Source organism: Heteronotia binoei, chromosome 19, assembly GCF_032191835.1.
Source record: "Heteronotia binoei isolate CCM8104 ecotype False Entrance Well chromosome 19, APGP_CSIRO_Hbin_v1, whole genome shotgun sequence".
NCBI lineage: Eukaryota > Metazoa > Chordata > Lepidosauria > Squamata > Gekkonidae > Heteronotia > Heteronotia binoei.
The window spans coordinates 41,622,706-41,640,078 of record NC_083241.1 but is presented as its reverse complement, the minus strand read 5'-3'; the positions used below and the strand labels follow the sequence as shown (position 1 = coordinate 41,640,078).

The 17,373-nt window shown below is 46.7% G+C and overlaps 1 protein-coding gene across 2 annotated transcripts in view; it reads right to left on the bottom strand.

Annotated features, from left to right (window-relative positions):
- VPS13C (vacuolar protein sorting 13 homolog C) overlaps positions 1–17,373 on the bottom strand; it is a 189,993-nt gene that overhangs the window by 136,477 nt on the left and 36,143 nt on the right. For both annotated transcript variants that reach the window (XM_060259893.1, XM_060259892.1), the window contains 12 exons: positions 16,580–16,637; positions 14,563–14,690; positions 13,642–13,748; positions 13,209–13,380; positions 11,905–11,967; positions 10,741–10,879; positions 9,216–9,310; positions 7,210–7,352; positions 5,150–5,342; positions 4,922–5,036; positions 3,489–3,625; positions 1,771–1,894 (listed from right to left, as the gene is read on the bottom strand). In XM_060259893.1, the coding sequence (XP_060115876.1) occupies positions 1,771–1,894; positions 3,489–3,625; positions 4,922–5,036; positions 5,150–5,342; positions 7,210–7,352; positions 9,216–9,310; positions 10,741–10,879; positions 11,905–11,967; positions 13,209–13,380; positions 13,642–13,748; positions 14,563–14,690; positions 16,580–16,637 (1,474 nt within the window). The remainder of the gene's footprint in view (positions 1–1,770; positions 1,895–3,488; positions 3,626–4,921; positions 5,037–5,149; positions 5,343–7,209; positions 7,353–9,215; positions 9,311–10,740; positions 10,880–11,904; positions 11,968–13,208; positions 13,381–13,641; positions 13,749–14,562; positions 14,691–16,579; positions 16,638–17,373) is intronic.

Genomic DNA, 17,373 nt, shown 5'->3' with positions numbered 1-17,373 from the left:
TTTCTTAAGATTGTCACTGGCAAAATGTTATTTTTCAGATATATATACACGCCAGCTAGTAATCCCAAAGGTTTTTGAAGAAGACCTTTATTCGGTCAGAGCCAGCAGCAGCTTCTGGTGCTTCTTCCACGTCCCTGTCTTTTTCGCTAGCTGGTGCAGATTTGGGCATAACATCGGCTGTTGCAAAAGGTTCGGCTGCAGCGGCTTCAGAGGGCGGTCATTAATGCAACTTATCTTGACCTGGATAGCCCAGGCTAGTCCAATCTCGCCAGGTCTTGGAAGCTAAGCAGGCTCGGCCCCGGTTAGTCCTCGGATGGGAGACCACCGAGGAAGTCCAGGGTTGCTACGCAGAGACAGGGAATGGCAAAGCCACCTCTGTTTGCCTCTCCTGACCTGCATGGCCCAGGAAAGCCTGATCTTGTCAGATCTCAGAAGCTGAGCAGGGTCAGACCCTGGTTGGTGCTTTGATGAGAGACCAACCAAGGAAGTCCAGGGTTGCTACACAGAGACAGGCCACGGCAGACCACCTATGCCGATCTCCTGCTTTGAAATCTCTACGGGAATTCCCTAAATCAGTTGCAACTTGACAGGGCTTTCCATCACCACCTGTTGTGTGATTTACTTATTTGATGATGATAATGATGATATTGGATTTATATCCCGCCCTCCACTCCGAAAAGTCTGAGAGCGGCTCACAATCTCCTTTCCCTTCCTCCCCCACAACAGACACCCTGTGAGGTAGATGAAGATATTGGATTTATATCCCGCCCTCCACTCCGAAGAGTCTCAGAGCGGCTCACAATCTCCTTTCCCTTCCTCCCCCACAACAGACACCCTGTGAGGTAGATGAAGATATTGGATTTATATCCCGCCCTCCACTCCGAAGAGTCTCAGAGCGGCTCACAATCTCCTTTCCCTTCCTCCCCCACAACAGACACCCTGTGAGGTAGATGAAGATATTGGATTTATATCCCGCCCTCCACTCCAAAGAGTCTTAGGGTGGCTCACAATCTACTTTCCCTTCCTCCCCCACAACAGACACCCTGTGAGGTAGATGAAGATATTGGATTTATATCCCGCCCTCCACTCCGAAGAGTCTCAGAGCGGCTCCCAATCTCCTTTCCCTTCCTCCCCCACAACAGACACCCTGTGAGGTAGATGAAGATATTGGATTTATATCCTGCCCTCCACTCCGAAAAGTCTCAGAGCGGCTCACAATCTCCTTTACCTACCCCTCCCACAACAGACACCCTGTGAGGTAGATGAAGATATTGGATTTATATCCCGCCCTCCACTCCAAAGAGTCTCAGAGCGGCTCACAATCTCCTTTCCCTTCCTCCCCCACAACAGACACCCTGTGAGGTGGGTGGGGCTGAGAGGACTCTCACAGCAGCTGCCCTTTCAAGGCTGACCCAAGGCCATTCCAGCAGCTGCAAGTGGAGGAGTGGGGAATCAAACCCGGTTCTCCCAGATATGAGTCTGCACACTTAACCACGTACACCAAACTGGCTCTCCAGTTAGTCCTCAGATTTCTTTCATTAGATTTGTATCCTGCCCTCCCCTTACGGGCTCAGGGTGGCTAACAACATTTTAAAACCAACAATTCAGCTTAAAAACAAGACCGTATAATAAAGCAGCAATATACCAATTTGCAGTCATCCAAGACTCGTTTATCATCGCTACTACTGTTACACCGGCGCTCACGTGCTGCTGGCATTATATTGTCTATAACGATCTATATTGTCATTATATCGTCTAAGACAAAAATACCTGATCTGGCAAAGAGAAGCTGCACGTTCTTGATCTCTACATCAAACTTGTCATACGCTTTATCCATAATCTCTTCCAGTGACGTTCCCGAAGCAAGGCGGCTGCCTTGATTGACGCTGTTCAGCTAGCGAATAAATTGTTTTCATTATTTCTTAGAATGTACTGGTCACTTCTGTTTCCACAAATTCACCTTTCAGTGGGACGAGCTAAATCAGCAGCGGTTCTCAGTTACGATAAACCAATTAAACGAAGATTCCGTCCCCCCCTCCGCTCAATTAACAACCAAGCCCAGAACCACAGGCTTGAACACAGTCAATCACCGCATTGCACCAAATACAGTTCAAAGGAAACTTGAGCGATCTGTTTAAATAAAGAATGACCGTTTTCGCACACAGCTTACCACGTGGTCACGTTCCTGTTCTCTCTGCAGCGTCCGTCGGACTTCCCACTATCTGCACCGAAATTACAGGAAGTGCCGCAGCAAACCGCTAAAACGCAGTTTACGTTTGCTACACAAAAGCCGCAGCACTTCCTGTAACTCTGGCGCAGATAGTGGGAAATCCAACGGATGCTGTGGAGAGAACAGGAATGTGACCATGTGGTAAGCTGTGTGCGAAAACAGTAAATGTCTTCTCTTGTACTCAGGGCTTTTTTTGTAGCAGGAACTCCTTTGTATATTAGACCACACACTCCCTGATGTAGCCAATTCTCCAAGAGCTTACAGGGCTCTTAGTACAGGGCCGGCTGTAAACTCCAGAAGGACTGGCTACATCAGGGAGGTGTGGCCTAAAAGGAAGTACTTCTTCACCCAAAGGGTGATTAACATGTGGAATTCACTGCCACAGGAGGTGGTGGCGTCCACAAGCATAGCCACCTTCAAGAAGGGGTTAGATAAAAATATGGAGCACAGGTCCATCAGTGGCTATTAGCCACAGTGTGTGTGTGTGTGTGTGTGTGTGTGTATATATATATATATATATTTGGCCGCTGTGTGACACAGAATGTTGGACTGGATGGGCCATTGGCCTGATCTAACATGGCTTCTCTTATGTTCTTATGTTCTAATATGCAAAGGAGTTCCTACTACAAAAAAAGCCCTGCTTGTACTCTAAAATGTCACATCAGTAGGTTAATTTTTACGCTGTCCTCATTGATGCAACAAAGACAGACAGTGTGGTGTCACGGTTCATGTCAGATTAGGAGCCGGGACAACAATGTTCAAATCCGCAAACTGCTGTGGAAGCTCGCTGGGTGACCTTGGAGCTGTCACAATCCCACAGCCTCACCTACCCCACAAGGTGGTCATTGTGAAGACAAGGTGGAGGAAGGGGAGAAAATTCCAATAGGCCACTTTGGGTTTAATCACTAGGGAGCAAAGTGGGATATAAATACAAACGATTCATGCACCTTTTTCACTGTTGCCAGTCGGTTTGCTGTTTTATGATTGATGTTGGGGGAGGGGGGGGATCCTGAGGTTCACTAGCAGGCCACAGATGAAGGGAGCTTTGACTTGTAACAATAAAATAAATTATCCACAAAAGCTTTCACCCCCAAAATTCTGCTGGTTTCCGAGGTGCTCGACTAAAGCAGGCCACAGCAATCTTTAAGCTACACTCTAAGGACAACAGTTCTCCACTTTAAGGACACCATCACATTTGGATAATGGAAATCTAACAATTACAAAGAGAGAGGGGCAAAAAGGGGGGGGGGGGGAATACCTGAAAAGTACCAAAGTCCAGAATAAGAAAGTCTGACTTTTCATGGTGGAAGCCTGTCTGTGGAACCACTAGGTAAGAAGGTTTAAGATTAACCCTCAGGTCAAGAACTTTTCGAGTTTCAATAATATGCGTAAGCCCTGGAACAGAAGACAAGACACAAGAGATTAACAGGCTTTCTTCTACGCATCCTATCTGCGCATCAGAGTGGTATTATGTAGGCACAAATCAGCCCTATGATTTTGCAGTCAGTCTAAAGAGAATATTCTGTGCGCCACAGGGAAGCAACAGACATTCCCGCAATGTACTCAGCAACAAACTCAGGAGAAATCCATCTCCTGCAGGCTTCTCCAGCTAAAGCGTCAGGAGACGGAAGGTGACTCTGGATGCAAGCAGCAGCAGGATGCAAGAGCAGCCCCATCCTAGACCAGGCCAATGGTCCATCTAATCCAGGATCCCATTTCACACCATGACCAATCAGATGCCCAGGAATGACTGCAAGCAGGGCATGGAGGCTAAAGTCCCCCCCCCCCGCTGCTACCCAGAATTGACATTCAAAAGCAGCTATATATAAAAATTTTAGTTCAGCTGGCAAAGGAATCATGGGTAATATCAAGCCTCTAACAGAAAAGTTCTGGTTTAGGGTTTGTAGAATCTTTCGGGCTCAAGTGCCGTGTTCTACTGGAGAAAGTTTTTCTTCCAGACGTTTCGTTAAGCAAGCCTTACAACACGGCAGTAGAACACGGCGCTTGAGCCCGAAAGATTCTACAAACCCTAATGATGATGCCAGCCGTGAAAACCTGAAATCTTTGATAAAGTTCTGGTTTGCTTCCCATAAAGGTTCATCTCACCCTAGCGTAAATTTCCGAAAGGATTTTTAACCCCTCCCATGAGCAGACTTCGGAGGATGGCGGAAGACAGGAGGGCCTGGCGTGACTTGCTCCAGGGGGTCGCAAAGAGTCGGGCTCGACTGTGCGACTGAACAACAACAAAATGCAGCAGGAAAGAAACGGACCAAGGAACTCCTTGAAAGCCAAGGTAATCCTTGTATGCCAAGGTTTTTAGAGGCTAGATGGCCACCTGACAGCAATGCGGATTCTGTGGACTCAGTCAGATCATAAGAGGGAGGGCAGGAAGGGCTGCATCAATGCTTAGTTCACAGTTCCCTTTCTTACATGCCAGGGAAATGCTGATGGCCACTTTGGGGTGCGGAAGTGATTTTTCTCCAGGCCAATTTGGCCAGGGATCTTGTAGATTTTTTTTAGCCATCTTCTGGGCATAGAATAGGGGTCACTGGGTATGGTGGGGAAGTAGTTGTGAATTTCTTGCTTTGTGCAGGGGATTGGACTAGATGACCCCGGAGGGCCCTTCCAACTCTTACGATTCATGAAAACAGTAGAATTCCAAGCTACGACAGCAAAAGCATTCCAATGTACCTGTAGCCGTCCTTTCTTTAATTTCCTCCAGCTTTGATAGCGTAACTGTGGTTAGGCGTTCCAGATCCATGCCTCTGTCTGTCTGGAAGAATTCGACCATTGCATTGATTGTTTTCTGAAAAAAGGAGGATTTGTTGGCATGCCATTGTCCCTTCTGAGATGCCAGCGAACGCAAGCCAAGAAAAGGAAGGGACAACAATATGGCATTTGTTACTGAACACTACTCACGGCATCGTATATAATTTCCACGGGCTGCGACTCTACGAAGAAACTCTGATCGGCTGCACTGTCTTCTGGATTTGTTTCGAACTCTATTCTGAGCAGAGATGATCTGGCATCCCCGATCGAAGCGACGAGAGAAGGCACGACCTTCTGCTGCCTCAGGCCTGTCACGTACCAGTGCTCAAGCTTCGCCTCTACCCTACCGAGTCAAAAGAAGACTTCTGAAATGCAAATTTCACACAGTTCAGTTGCGTTTTCAACACAAGGTATGACATCCGAGATTCAACTCAACTTTGTCGACGTAAAGGAAAAGGGAAACGGCACGGCCTCCCTTCCCAGGGACCTCAAAAAGGAGAGAGGGGACTCGGGTCCATGTGAGAAACAAAGCAAAGGCTCATCGGCAGGTACGTAATCTGAGCAGCGAGAGTCCTGTGGAAGAATATTCTCTGCACTTTTATTCTAACATACCCCCGGCTTTCCTGGATCAAGCTCAGGAAAAGTGGATACTGTCTGGCTAGAGCAGAACTAGACTGCGCATGGCAGGAGTGGCTGAAAGTAGTGGCTTCGCTAACGTGCCTCTCCTTCCTTTCCCCCTAAGCCAGGGGTGTCGGACGCATTTGTTATGAGGGCTGAATCTGACATAAATGAGACCTTGTCGGGCCGGGCTGCGTGTGTACCTATTTAAGATTAGGTATCAGAGATATAAACTTTATAAAGGACACAGACAAACACAATTAAAGATCCAATAGAAGGAAGAGCGGCTTGGCTCAGTAGCTCTGTTGTGTGATTGAGAGAGCCTGGAAAGCTCTCTCTCCCCCTCCCCGTTCCTCCCCAAGGGAGGAGCCTCAGCCAATAGAAGGAAGAGGGGCTTGGCTCAGTAGCTCTGTTGTGTGATTGAGAGAGCCTGGCAAAGCTATCCCTCCCCTCCCTCCTCCCCAAGGGAGGAGCCTCAGCCAATAGAAGGAAGAGGGGCTTGGCTCAGTAGCCCTGTTGTGTGATTGAGAGAGCCTGGCAAAGCTATCCTTCCCTCCACTTCCTCCCCAAGGGAGGAGCCTCAGCCAATAGAAGAAAGAGGGGCTTGGCTCAGTAGCTCTGTTGTGTGATTGAGAGAGCCTGGCAAAGCTATCCCTCCCCTCCCTAAGGGAGGAGCCTCAGCCAATAAGAAGGAAAAGGGGCTTGGCTCAGTACCTCTGTTGTGTGATTGAGAAAGCCTGGCAAAGCTATCCCTTCCCCCCTCCTCCCCAAGGGAGGAGCCTCAGCCAATGGAGAAAATAAAGGTTTTGCTCTGTAGCTCCTGTGTGATTGAGCAAGCCTTACAAAGCAAGCTGCTATGCAGAAGGAAGCAAGAGAGAGGGAGAGGGAAACAGATGACAGACAGTTGCTTGGGGAGTTGATAGGAGCCCTCCAGGGCCTGATTCGGTCCCTGGGCCGCTTGTTTGACAAAGAGCAAAGCAGCCAGCCTGCCAGCAGCATGGTGAGAGGAGGTTAATGTGAATTAATGAGGGGACTGAATTTGACTTGGAGCATTCCTTTATTGAGTCAGTTCGTCTCATGCTGTGTCTTCCCAGTGACCCATCTCCTATTGAAAGGTAGGAGGTGATGTGAAAGACTTCCACTCAAGACCCCAGAGAGCTGCTCCCAGTCTGAGCAGCCAATACTGGCTTCAATGGACCAAGGTTCCGGTGCAGTAATGCATTACAGAGGAGGGGCAGTGGCTCAGTGGCAAAGCCCTTGCTCACGCAGAAGGTCCCTGGTTCAATCCCCAGCATCTCCAGTTAAAGGATGAGGTAGCACTGGATGTAAAAGTCCCAGGAGAGCTGCTGCCAGTCTGAGTAGCCAATATTGATTGTGACAGGGCAAGGGTCTGATTCGATATAAGGCTGCTTTAAGTGTTCACGAGCCTCTTTTTCACAACTAACAACGGACATTATGAAGTTGACCTGGTTCTTGTAAAGTGCTGTCCGATTACTCACCTATTCTTGTTATTTTTTTTAAAGGAACACATCATCCAGCTGATTCTCCTACATACCCCCAAACCAGAAATCAATAATATATTAAGCACTTACTTAAGGGCTTGTGCTCCTGGTCTCTGTGATATTTTAGTGCTCAAATCAATAATCTGGACTTTAAGAGTGTCTGGAGTGTTTCTGTCTTCTTTAATCGTAAAGGAAGTACTTAACAGCTTCAGGGATACCACGTGGGCAACGTACTAAACAGGAAATAAAAAGAAGTCATCCACACATTCTACTGTCCGTAATATTCGATAAGGGCTGGTAACACAATAGATGCCTAGCAATGTATAATATTGAAGGTGCCACTAGTAAGGAAACAATTTAAATAAAGGGGTTCTTCAGATACAGCAGCCTTTTATTACTACTGCCCTATGCTGAAATCCACCAGGGACAGAGGCCCATCTGAAATCCACCAGGGACAGGGCCTTTTCGGTAATGGCGCCTTGCTGGTGGAACCAGCTGCCGGAAGGGGTGAGGGCCCTGCGGGACCTTGGGCAGTTCCGCAGGGCCTGCAAGACAGCCCTCTTCCGGCTGGCCTATAACTAACTGACAATGGAAACTTTATGGAAGGTTGTAGTGTATCATGTTGGCAGATCGCTTGTTCTATATGTTTTATTATTTTACTGTTTTAAATTGTCTAAATTGATGTATTTTTAAAGCCATTGTTGTAAATTGATGTATTTTAAAGCCAAACTTTATGTTAGATTTTATATGTTGTGAGCCGCCCTGAGCCGCTTCGGCGGGAAGGGCGGGATATAAATTGAAATAAACTGAAACTGAAACAGTTGGAATGCTGGAGTTGAAACTGCAATGATTTATTTCTTTATCATATTTATATCCCTGGGGGGCTGGGGGGGGCTCCCTCTGGGTGTCCTGCCCCTCCAGGGAAAGTGTATGCGCAATACATCGCCTCTCCTTTTCCCTCCTTCCTCTAGCGGGTTCAGGACGGTAACAACAATTGGAAACATATAAGGTTAAAAGACAGAATATGCAATACAAGCCATTTTCATACAAATCATACAAATTTCATACAGATTTCCTTTGCACCTATTGCCACGGTAACCCAGATTTCATATTTACTTAAAGGGGCTCTGCCTGTCGTGCCCTAAACCTTAGCCAGAACCCTCTGATGGGCACCGAACAAGATCCAAGGGTACAAGAGCCAGCTTGGTGAAGTGGTTAAGAGCAGCAGACTCTAATCTGGAGAGCCAGGTTTGATTCTCCATTCCTCCCCATGAAGCCTTCTGGGTGACCTCGGGCTGGTCCCTGTTCTCTCAGGACTCTCTCAGTCCCACCAGCTTCAGAAGGTGCCCGTTTTCAGGGAGAGAAAGGGAATGTGACTAAGCCATTTTGAGACTCCTTAAGGTAGAGAAAAATAGGGTATAAAAACCAATTCTTATTATTATTCAATTCGACAGACATCGGACTCTATGTACGCATGGCTCCCCGCAAATGTAAAATCCAGCAACTTTGCTAGCCACAAAGCGGACAAAATCATATACCGTATTTTTCAGACCATAAGACACACTTTTTCAGACCATAAGACGCTTAAAGCAAGTGCTGGGATCGGAGGGCGGAGGGAGCGATCCTGGCGCTTGCTGTGAGCATCAGAGCTGGAGCCAGGCAGACAGGCACGAAGGAAGCACGCTGCCCCCTCCGCAGCCGGCGCTCGCGAAGTGCTGGGTTTGCGGTGGGGGCAGCATGGAGCGGTCCCAGTGCTTGCTGGAAGAAGCTGGAGCCAGGCAGGCAGGTGCGGGGGAAGCGCCGGGATCGGAGGCGGAGGCAGCGGATCGCCCCCCAGGAGGAAGGTGCGTCCTATGGTCCGGAGTGCCTTATGGTCCAAAAAACACAGTACCTATTTTATAAACTGCTGAAGAGAAAGACCAGGAGAATTGGTCTACTTGAGCTAAGAAGTCAGGGCTATTCAGGCTATTTTGAATCAACTTTCATTCAATGGAGGGGGAAAAAAACCCAAAAAAAGAAAATTTAGAAAATATCTCCCCACCTTAACATAAACGCATTGATTTGATAGTCCTGTTTTTATGAAAAGGTGCCAATACCTTCTTGGGCAGTGCCAGATTGTGAGAACTCTCACTATAGCCAATGGCAGTGAAAAGTTTCGTCTTCTCTTCTGGCGTCATGAGATCATCGATAGCTAACAAACACACCAAGAAACTGCTATTAGCCTTTCCATCAATATGCAAGAGATCGTGCGACTGTTAACAAAATATACTTAGAAGTTCAGATTTAAAACCCATTCGTATGGTACTAACAATCTCTTTGCCAGACACAAATCTCTGCAGGTAGCAGAGTTCTTGTGATTTTTAAAATTACACATTTCCCCCCCTTCTAATGCTCACAGAAATAAGTAAGCGGTTCAGCAGGAACCAAAACATTCAAGAAGCTATTACAGTGGGTACTAATTTTTAGCTATGGCAGGGCCTCAAAAAACAGGCTGGGAGTTCCCAGCCCTTCTGAGCCTGCGGGGACCTTTGGAAGTCTGACACGGCGAGGTGGACGTAGCCACCAAATGCTTGCCGCAGGAGGTGAAGCCAGCCACAAAATGGCTGCCACAGCTTCCCTTCAGTCACACACTGAAGGTCCTTGTGCTATGGCAGCTGTGGCACAGCCAATCAAATCTCCAATGGCCAATCAGAAGCCTACCTGGGCAGAAGCCCCACCTAGTCCTAGCCACTGTTTATCCAATCAGACACATAATGGCCATTTTTGCCAAACTGTCCAAACAATAATAAGATAGGTAGGAATTTATTTACGGCAAAAGTCGTAAAGTCACGATGCCACAATCTATGTCCAAATACAATGCCCATACAATATATGATATATAACCTGGAAACTATAAATTCCTATGAAGCTTCAAAAAGATCATAAAGTGCCACAGGAGGTGAAGCCAGCCACAAAATGGCCGCCACAGCTTCCCTTCAGTCACATATTGAAGATCCTTGTGCTATGGCAGCCGGGCATAGCCAATCAAATCTCCAATGGCCAATCAGAAGCCCCACCTAGTCCTGGCCACTGTTTAAAAACCCTTGGCAGAGGTCAGGGAAGGTCCCCAAGCACCACATAGGAAACCCCGGGCCTAGTGTCAAGAGGTATCAACAGTTATCCAATCAGACACATAACGGCCATTTTTGCCAAACTGTCCAGTACACAATAAGATAGGCATTTATTTGCGGCAAAAGTCAGCATCCAAAACAAACAGGATATCTATACAGTGCACAACAACATTATCCATAAGTTGCTTGGTGGCAGCCTCTTGCTTTCTGAGCTTGCCAAAGGATTAGTAACCCAGTTTGTGGGGTGTATACAAACTCCAGTTTCATCTACAGGCCTACATTTGGAGACCACGACAAACTAGGGTTCCAACCCAGGATTCCCAGACCAGGAACCCTTCTCTGTTTCATTCTGTGCACAAGGGGGTGTGGTGGGGGGGGGGGACACAAGCCATGCTTATGCCCATCACGAGGAAACCTCTGCTTGCGACAACACGTGAACGAACCTTATTATGGAAAACAGGATTCAATTAAGCAGCAAGCATACGGATCTTAGCTTTAGGTTCAAACCTACTTTCAGGAACTGACAGCTCTTCCTCGTCTTCTTTTTTCTTAGCTTCCTTCTTACCCCACAGTCCACTAAACCAACCGCCTCCTTTTTTCTCTGCATCAGTGGACTTCTTCCTCAGTAGCTTTTGTCCTGACCTTATAACCTATAACCAAACACCAATAAGGAAATGCGTGAGAAGTGCACGAGCCAGTTTGGTGTGAGAGCATTTGGTGTAGTGGTTAAGTGCGTGGACTCTGATCTGGGAGAACCGGGTTTGATTCCCCCACTCCTCCACTTGCAGCTGCTGGAATGGCCTTGGGTCAGCCATAGCTCTGGCAGAGGTTGTCCTTGACAGGGCAGCTGCTGTGAGAGCCCTCTCAGCCCCACCCACCTCACAGGGTGACTTTTGTGGGGGGAGAAGATATAGGCGATTGTGAGCCACTCTGAGTCTCTGATTCAGAGAGAAGGACGGGGTATAAATCTGCAGTCTTCTTCTTCAGAGCTCTCTCAGCCCCACTCACCTCACAGGGTGACTGTTGTGGGGGGAGAAGATACAGGAGATTGTAAGCCGCTCTGAGTCTCTGATTCAGGGAGAAGGGAGGGGTATAAATCTGCAATTCTTCTTCTTCTTAAAGACATTGTTGCCTCACATCACCCCAATGCTTAAAAGAGAACCCACATGGGATAGTAGTTAAAGCGTCAGATTAGGATCTGGGAAATCCAGGTTCGAAACCCCACTTGCACCATGGAAGCTGACTGGGTGACCTTGGACCAGTCACACACTCGGCCTAGCCTAACCTACCTCACAGGGTCGTTGTAAGGATAAAATGGAGGAAAGGAGAAAGACGTAAGCCACTTTTGGTCCCCAATGGGGTGAAATTACAGTAAATAGAAACAAATAAAATAAAATTTTAAAAAATGAAACACAAAACGGACTATTCTAAGGAAAATTTAAGGAATATGTCTGAGCAACAGCACACTGTGTGAGACGGCTTTTGCCTTTTTTAAAAGACCCAGGCCTGAGTTCGGGGCCATCCTTGATTTCAATTTAAAAACAAATGGTTTCCAAACTGATCTGGACACAATGGGCAGGGAGAAAGTGGGGCGTCTCTCAGATGAAGACCTCTGCATATCTCCTAGCTTCGTGCTTATGAAATGAATATAGGGAAAGCAAACTGCAGAACATACCTCGACTTGTGCTTGCTGTCGTGCTAAAACGATATTGAAAACATCTAGGTTTTTTTCAAGATCCTGAGGAACAAGCAGAAAAACACACTTGAATGCTTTAAAAACATGTCCAGTGAAGCCCCAAAATTTGTGTGTGATCAGCACCAACCTCCTTCCTAAATCCATACCTTTGGGGAGGCACACCTGCAAGGTGAATCCCTTTGAGCCAGCTCTATCCTACGGAACCAGGTTCAGAACAAACAGGCTTTCTGACAAATGTCATGCAGAACTGCTTACTACTGCATCAACAATCTAATAAGAACCATTGCAGCCCATGGCTAGCTTTTTTGCCTCCAGCTCTGCAGAGCAGTCTTTCACCGGAGGACCAAAGTTTATCTGCCTTGCTAGAAGAACATGCTAAAACAGGGGTAACCAAACTTGCTTCATTAAAGAACCTCACAGAATACATGTCAGATGTGAGGGAGGGAGGGAGGGAGGGAGGGAGGGAAGGAAGGAAGGAAGGGAAGGAAGGAAGGAAGGAAGGAAGGAAGGAAGGAAGGAAGGAAGGAAGGAAGGAAGGAAGGAAGGAAGGAAGGAAGGAAGGAAGGAAGGAAGGAAGGAAGGAAGGAAGGAAGGAAGGAAGGAAGGAAGGAAGGAAGGAAGGAAGGAAGGAAGGAAGGAAGGAAGGAAGGAAAGCAAATAGATGGGGGGAGGGAGAGAGAAGTGGAAATAAAGCAGTGTTAACTTTAAATGCATTCTCCAAGACTCCAGCTGGCTTGGCTTGGAGAAGTGATTTAAAGAAACAAATGCCTTCTTCAAACTGGCCAACCAGACACTGGGGGTTTCAAGAGCCACAGAATATGTGTGAAAGAGTCACATGTGGCTCCTGAGCCACAGTTTGGCCACCCGAGTGCTAGAGGGATTCAAGAGGGCTTTTGGCTAACTACTGCTTGATTGTTGATATTGATCTCTACTGAGAGAACATAAGAGAACCCAAGCTGGACCAGGCCAACAGTCTGTCTAGTCCACCAATCTGTGCCACAAAGTGGCCAAAAGAACCAGGTGACATCAGGAGGTCCCCCAGTGGGGCCACAACTCAAAATCTGTTTTACTATTGTTTTATTTTTTATTGCTTTATTAGCATGATATGCAAGGGGGGGAAAGCATGTTATAAATATTTTAAGGTACAGACATGAAACAGGAAGACAAATTACTATTTTTGCACATGTGGAAATGTGTTTCCATTTACTGCAGTAACTTTCCTGGCAGATTAGCTTTCCCACCTCCCTTAAAACGTTCTGTCCTCCTAGAGGCACGCCAAGTACCTGAAGCTGTTTCTGTGTTTCTTCGGACACTTTTGCCTGAGTCAGTTTGTTTTTATAAACGTTTTTGTAACTTTTCAGAAGCTGCCTGTGTTGCCATATGTTACTCCACGACCACATGCGGGAAGACTTCCTGATGTGAACCTCAAGAATACTATTTATTGCATAGTTCCACCTGCGAGAAACAAGAAAATCACTTTTCATTTCCATTAAACGGAGATGGAAAACACTGAGAAACTCACAGAAGCTTCTCCCCCGCCACGAATTTTGTTAAGTCTTTAAGGTGCTCCTGCCTTATTCTACAACCTTAGATAGGTTGTTATCAAGTATAAACGGAGAATTCGTACCCTCTCCTCAGCTGCAAGCAGCCGCCCTGAGCTACTATAGCAACACAGTTACCCCACTCAAGAAATATTCAGACAAGCTTCCAACTTACCATTTTCTAGCATTCTTATGCAGTGGTATATCCGGTCTGTACTTTCGGTAGGGGGAGTTTCGTACCATATAATCTACGGACTCCAGAAAATCGATCATGCTAAGGTACTAGAACAAATGAAGACAGGGAGTGACGTAGCTGGAAACAGTAACAGCAGCCGTGCAAGGGTTGGGCCAAAGACCCTCTTGAGTCACTGCTGAGAGGTTCATTGAGAGCCAGCATGGTAAGGAGGCTGAAGGGTTGGACTAGGATCTGGGAGACCCAGGTTTGAGTCCCGAGTTGGGCCGTGGAAGCTCACTGGGTGACCTTGGGCCAGTCATACACTCTCAACCTAAACTACCTCCCAGGGTTGTTGTAAAGATAAAACGAAGGAGAAAAGAATGAGGTAAGCTGCTTCAGGTCCCCGGAATGGTGTGGTATAAAAGCAGTCAGTAAATAAAACTTCCAAGGGAACTTTGCTCAGAAACTCTGTTCATACTAACTTTTTCCAAACTTTAGGCTACACTAAACTGAGAGCCATTTTGGTGTAGTGGTTAAGTGTGCGGAGAACCAGGTCTGATCCCCCACTCCTCCACCTGCACCTGCTGGTATGACCTTGGGTCAATCATAACCCTCTCAGAGCTCTTCTGCTCAAGAGCAGTTTCTGTCAGAGCTCTCTCAGCCCCACCTTCCACACGGGGTGTCTGTTGTGGGGCGGGAAAGAAGACAGAAAGCCACTCTGAGAGTCCCTTGGGTAGTGAAGAGCAGGCTATAAATCCAATCTCCTCTTCTTCAAATCGCTCTAATCAGACTATCTGTGTATCTTTTTCACGTTCCCAAGAGCCCCCAGGTAAACGGGCAATCGGAGCCAGTCCAGAGTGAGCAGTTAAAGGCAATGTTACGGGCCCCCAAACGAGATCACAAAACAGCCAGTCGTTTTACCTGAGGCTTGGTCAGTTCCACAGCAATGCTCTGCACTTCCATGCTCCAATCAACCTTTGGAGTCTTCAGCTCCATTTCTGCATAAGGGTCGATGTACATCTTTGCAGAAGCCGACACCGGCCTAAATACTGGAAGCAAAATATGGATCAGGAAACAAACGCACGATGTACAACTGGCATTAAAACACCAAGAAAATACAGATTATAGGGGGGCACAGGTGTCACGCATGAGCACACCTGAAGCTGCTTTCTACTGAACCAGATCCTTGGCCCATCTCGGTCAGTACAGTCTACTCTGACCAAATGCAGCCCTGAGGCCTTTCGCATTACTTCCTACCTGGTGCTTTTAACTGGACAGGTTGGGGATTAAACCTGGGACTCTTCTGCGTGCAAAGCAGAGGCTCTTCCACAGAGCCACATCTCCCCCCCACCCCCACCAACACACACCAAGAATCAGTGCTAAAATCAGGCGCTCAGATTTAAAGTATGCTGTACACAACCACACAACAGGAGACAAAGACGTGAAGCTGCCGGTGCTGACTCCATCTGCTGTCGAGTCAAGTCAAGTCAAGTCAAGTTAGACTTTATTGGCATAAAATATATGGATATATATATCAGAGCAAATTGGTTTAAAAAAAAAAGATAAAATGGAACGATTGCATACATATACATCAGGAAAAGCATAAACATAAACTATTTCTATGAGATCCTCTGGCGTGCCTTTAAAACAGAATAAAGAAACTTAGCCACTTTCTCAGTGACACTAGATGAAGTATCGTTCAAAAGACTACAGACCTTAAGCAAATCAGATCAACCATGCTAACTAGAAGAGAAGAAGAAGATATTGGATTTATATCCCACCCTCCACTCCGAAGAGTCTCCGAATGGCTCACAACCTCCTTTACCTTCCTCCCCCACAACAGACGCCCTGTGAGGTGGGTGGGGCTGGAAAGGGCTCTCACAGCAGCTGCCCTTTCAAGGACAACCTCTGCCAGAGCTATGGCTGACCCAAGGCCATTTCAGCAGATGCAAGTGGAGGAGTGGGGGAATCAAACCCGGTTCTCCCAGATAAGAGTCCGCACACTTAGAACTATGGCTGACCCGAGGCCATTCCAGCAGCTGCAAGTGGAGGAGTGGGGAATCAAACCCGGTTCTCCCAGATAAGAGTCCGCACACTTAGAGCTATGGCTGACCCAAGGCCATGCCAGTGGGTGCAAGTGGAGGAGTGGGGAATCAAACCCGGTTCTCCCAGATAAGAGTCTGCATACTTAGAGCTCTGGCTGACCCAAGGCCATTCCAGCAGATGCAAGTGGAGGAGTGGGGGAATCAAACCCGGTTCTCCCAGATAAGAGTCCGCACACTTAGAGCTATGGCTGACCCGAGGCCATTCCAGCAGCTGCAAGTGGAGGAGTGGGGAATCAAACCCGGTTCTCCCAGATAAGAGTCCGCACACTTAGAGCTATGGCTGACCCAAGGCCATGCCAGTGGGTGCAAGTGGAGGAGTGGGGAATCAAACCCGGTTCTCCCAGATAAGAGTCCGCACACTTAACCACTACACCAAACTGGCTCTTTGAGGATGTAAATACTTGTGACGAAGGTCTGTATACAAATGACAATAAAGAAGAATATGAGAACTGGCTCCACATTTGCTTACAGAGACAGCATCTGAGTGAGTCAAGTCATCTTCTGTCAAGTCATTCCAAGATACCAGGAGTGGCACTCGAGTCCTTCTTCGCCTGCGACTTCTTCACAATCCTCCCCTGTTCACTCCACACCAATGCTTCTTCCCCCCACCCCCCACCTACCTTCAGCATGTGCCTGTGGGCGCTGCATAAGCTTAATGCTCCCATTCTTGATCCATTCTCAAGAGACCTCCAGGAAGCTTGCCGCTCCAGAACTCTCACTGTAGTGCCGTGTGAGAGCAGCAAGGCCGCTGGGCTGACCTCTGCCTCACCTGCCCACCCAGATTCCCCCACCTGTGGGCTTTCCCTACATGCACCTCCAGCTCAAACACTTACTGTACTGGTAGTTCGGAGGTTCTCGGCCAACTGAAGGGACTCCTCTTTTCAACTGCTCCTACAAAGACAAAATGCTAAGTGTAAATCAACCGCATTATTATGGCTGCATGGAGAAACATGGCTGCAGTGAAGCTTCACTTATAACATGCACGTTTCACATTGCTGTTAAATAAATTGAGGAGTGTTTGTGTGCTTAGTCTGCAACTCAAGATTAGAAGTCACTCCAAAGACTGCGGTTTCCCCCCCCAAGATAATGCACATGTTACATCTCTGAAATTACATTTCCAAGCATCTTCAATATAATTCGAGAACTAGATAGATGAGATGCAAGAATATGCAATTATGGCAAAACCGACAAACTATATTAATAAAAGACTGAAAGATGAACGTGAAAATAATTGGCGAGTTTTCTGTGGCTATTATAATAAATCCTTGTAGTCATACATATTAATTGCTTAACATTACATGATAATATTATAGAACAATTTCAATTAAAAATAACAAGGGTGTTACTTCTATGTGATTTCTATCATAACAAATTTTGTGAAAATTCTATAAAAATTTCTATGAAGTTATTCATGTTATTTCATACAAAACATGTCAGATAAGATAGGATACAAAAGATAATATATTACGAGAAAAAGGCAGAATATTCTAGTAGGTAATTATGATGATTATAAACTATAGTGTCATATATATCTTTAAGCTATGATGGTATATATAGTCATAAGCCATAACGCCATATATATGTTATATATTTTTAAGCTATAATGTCATATTTTTATTGTATACGT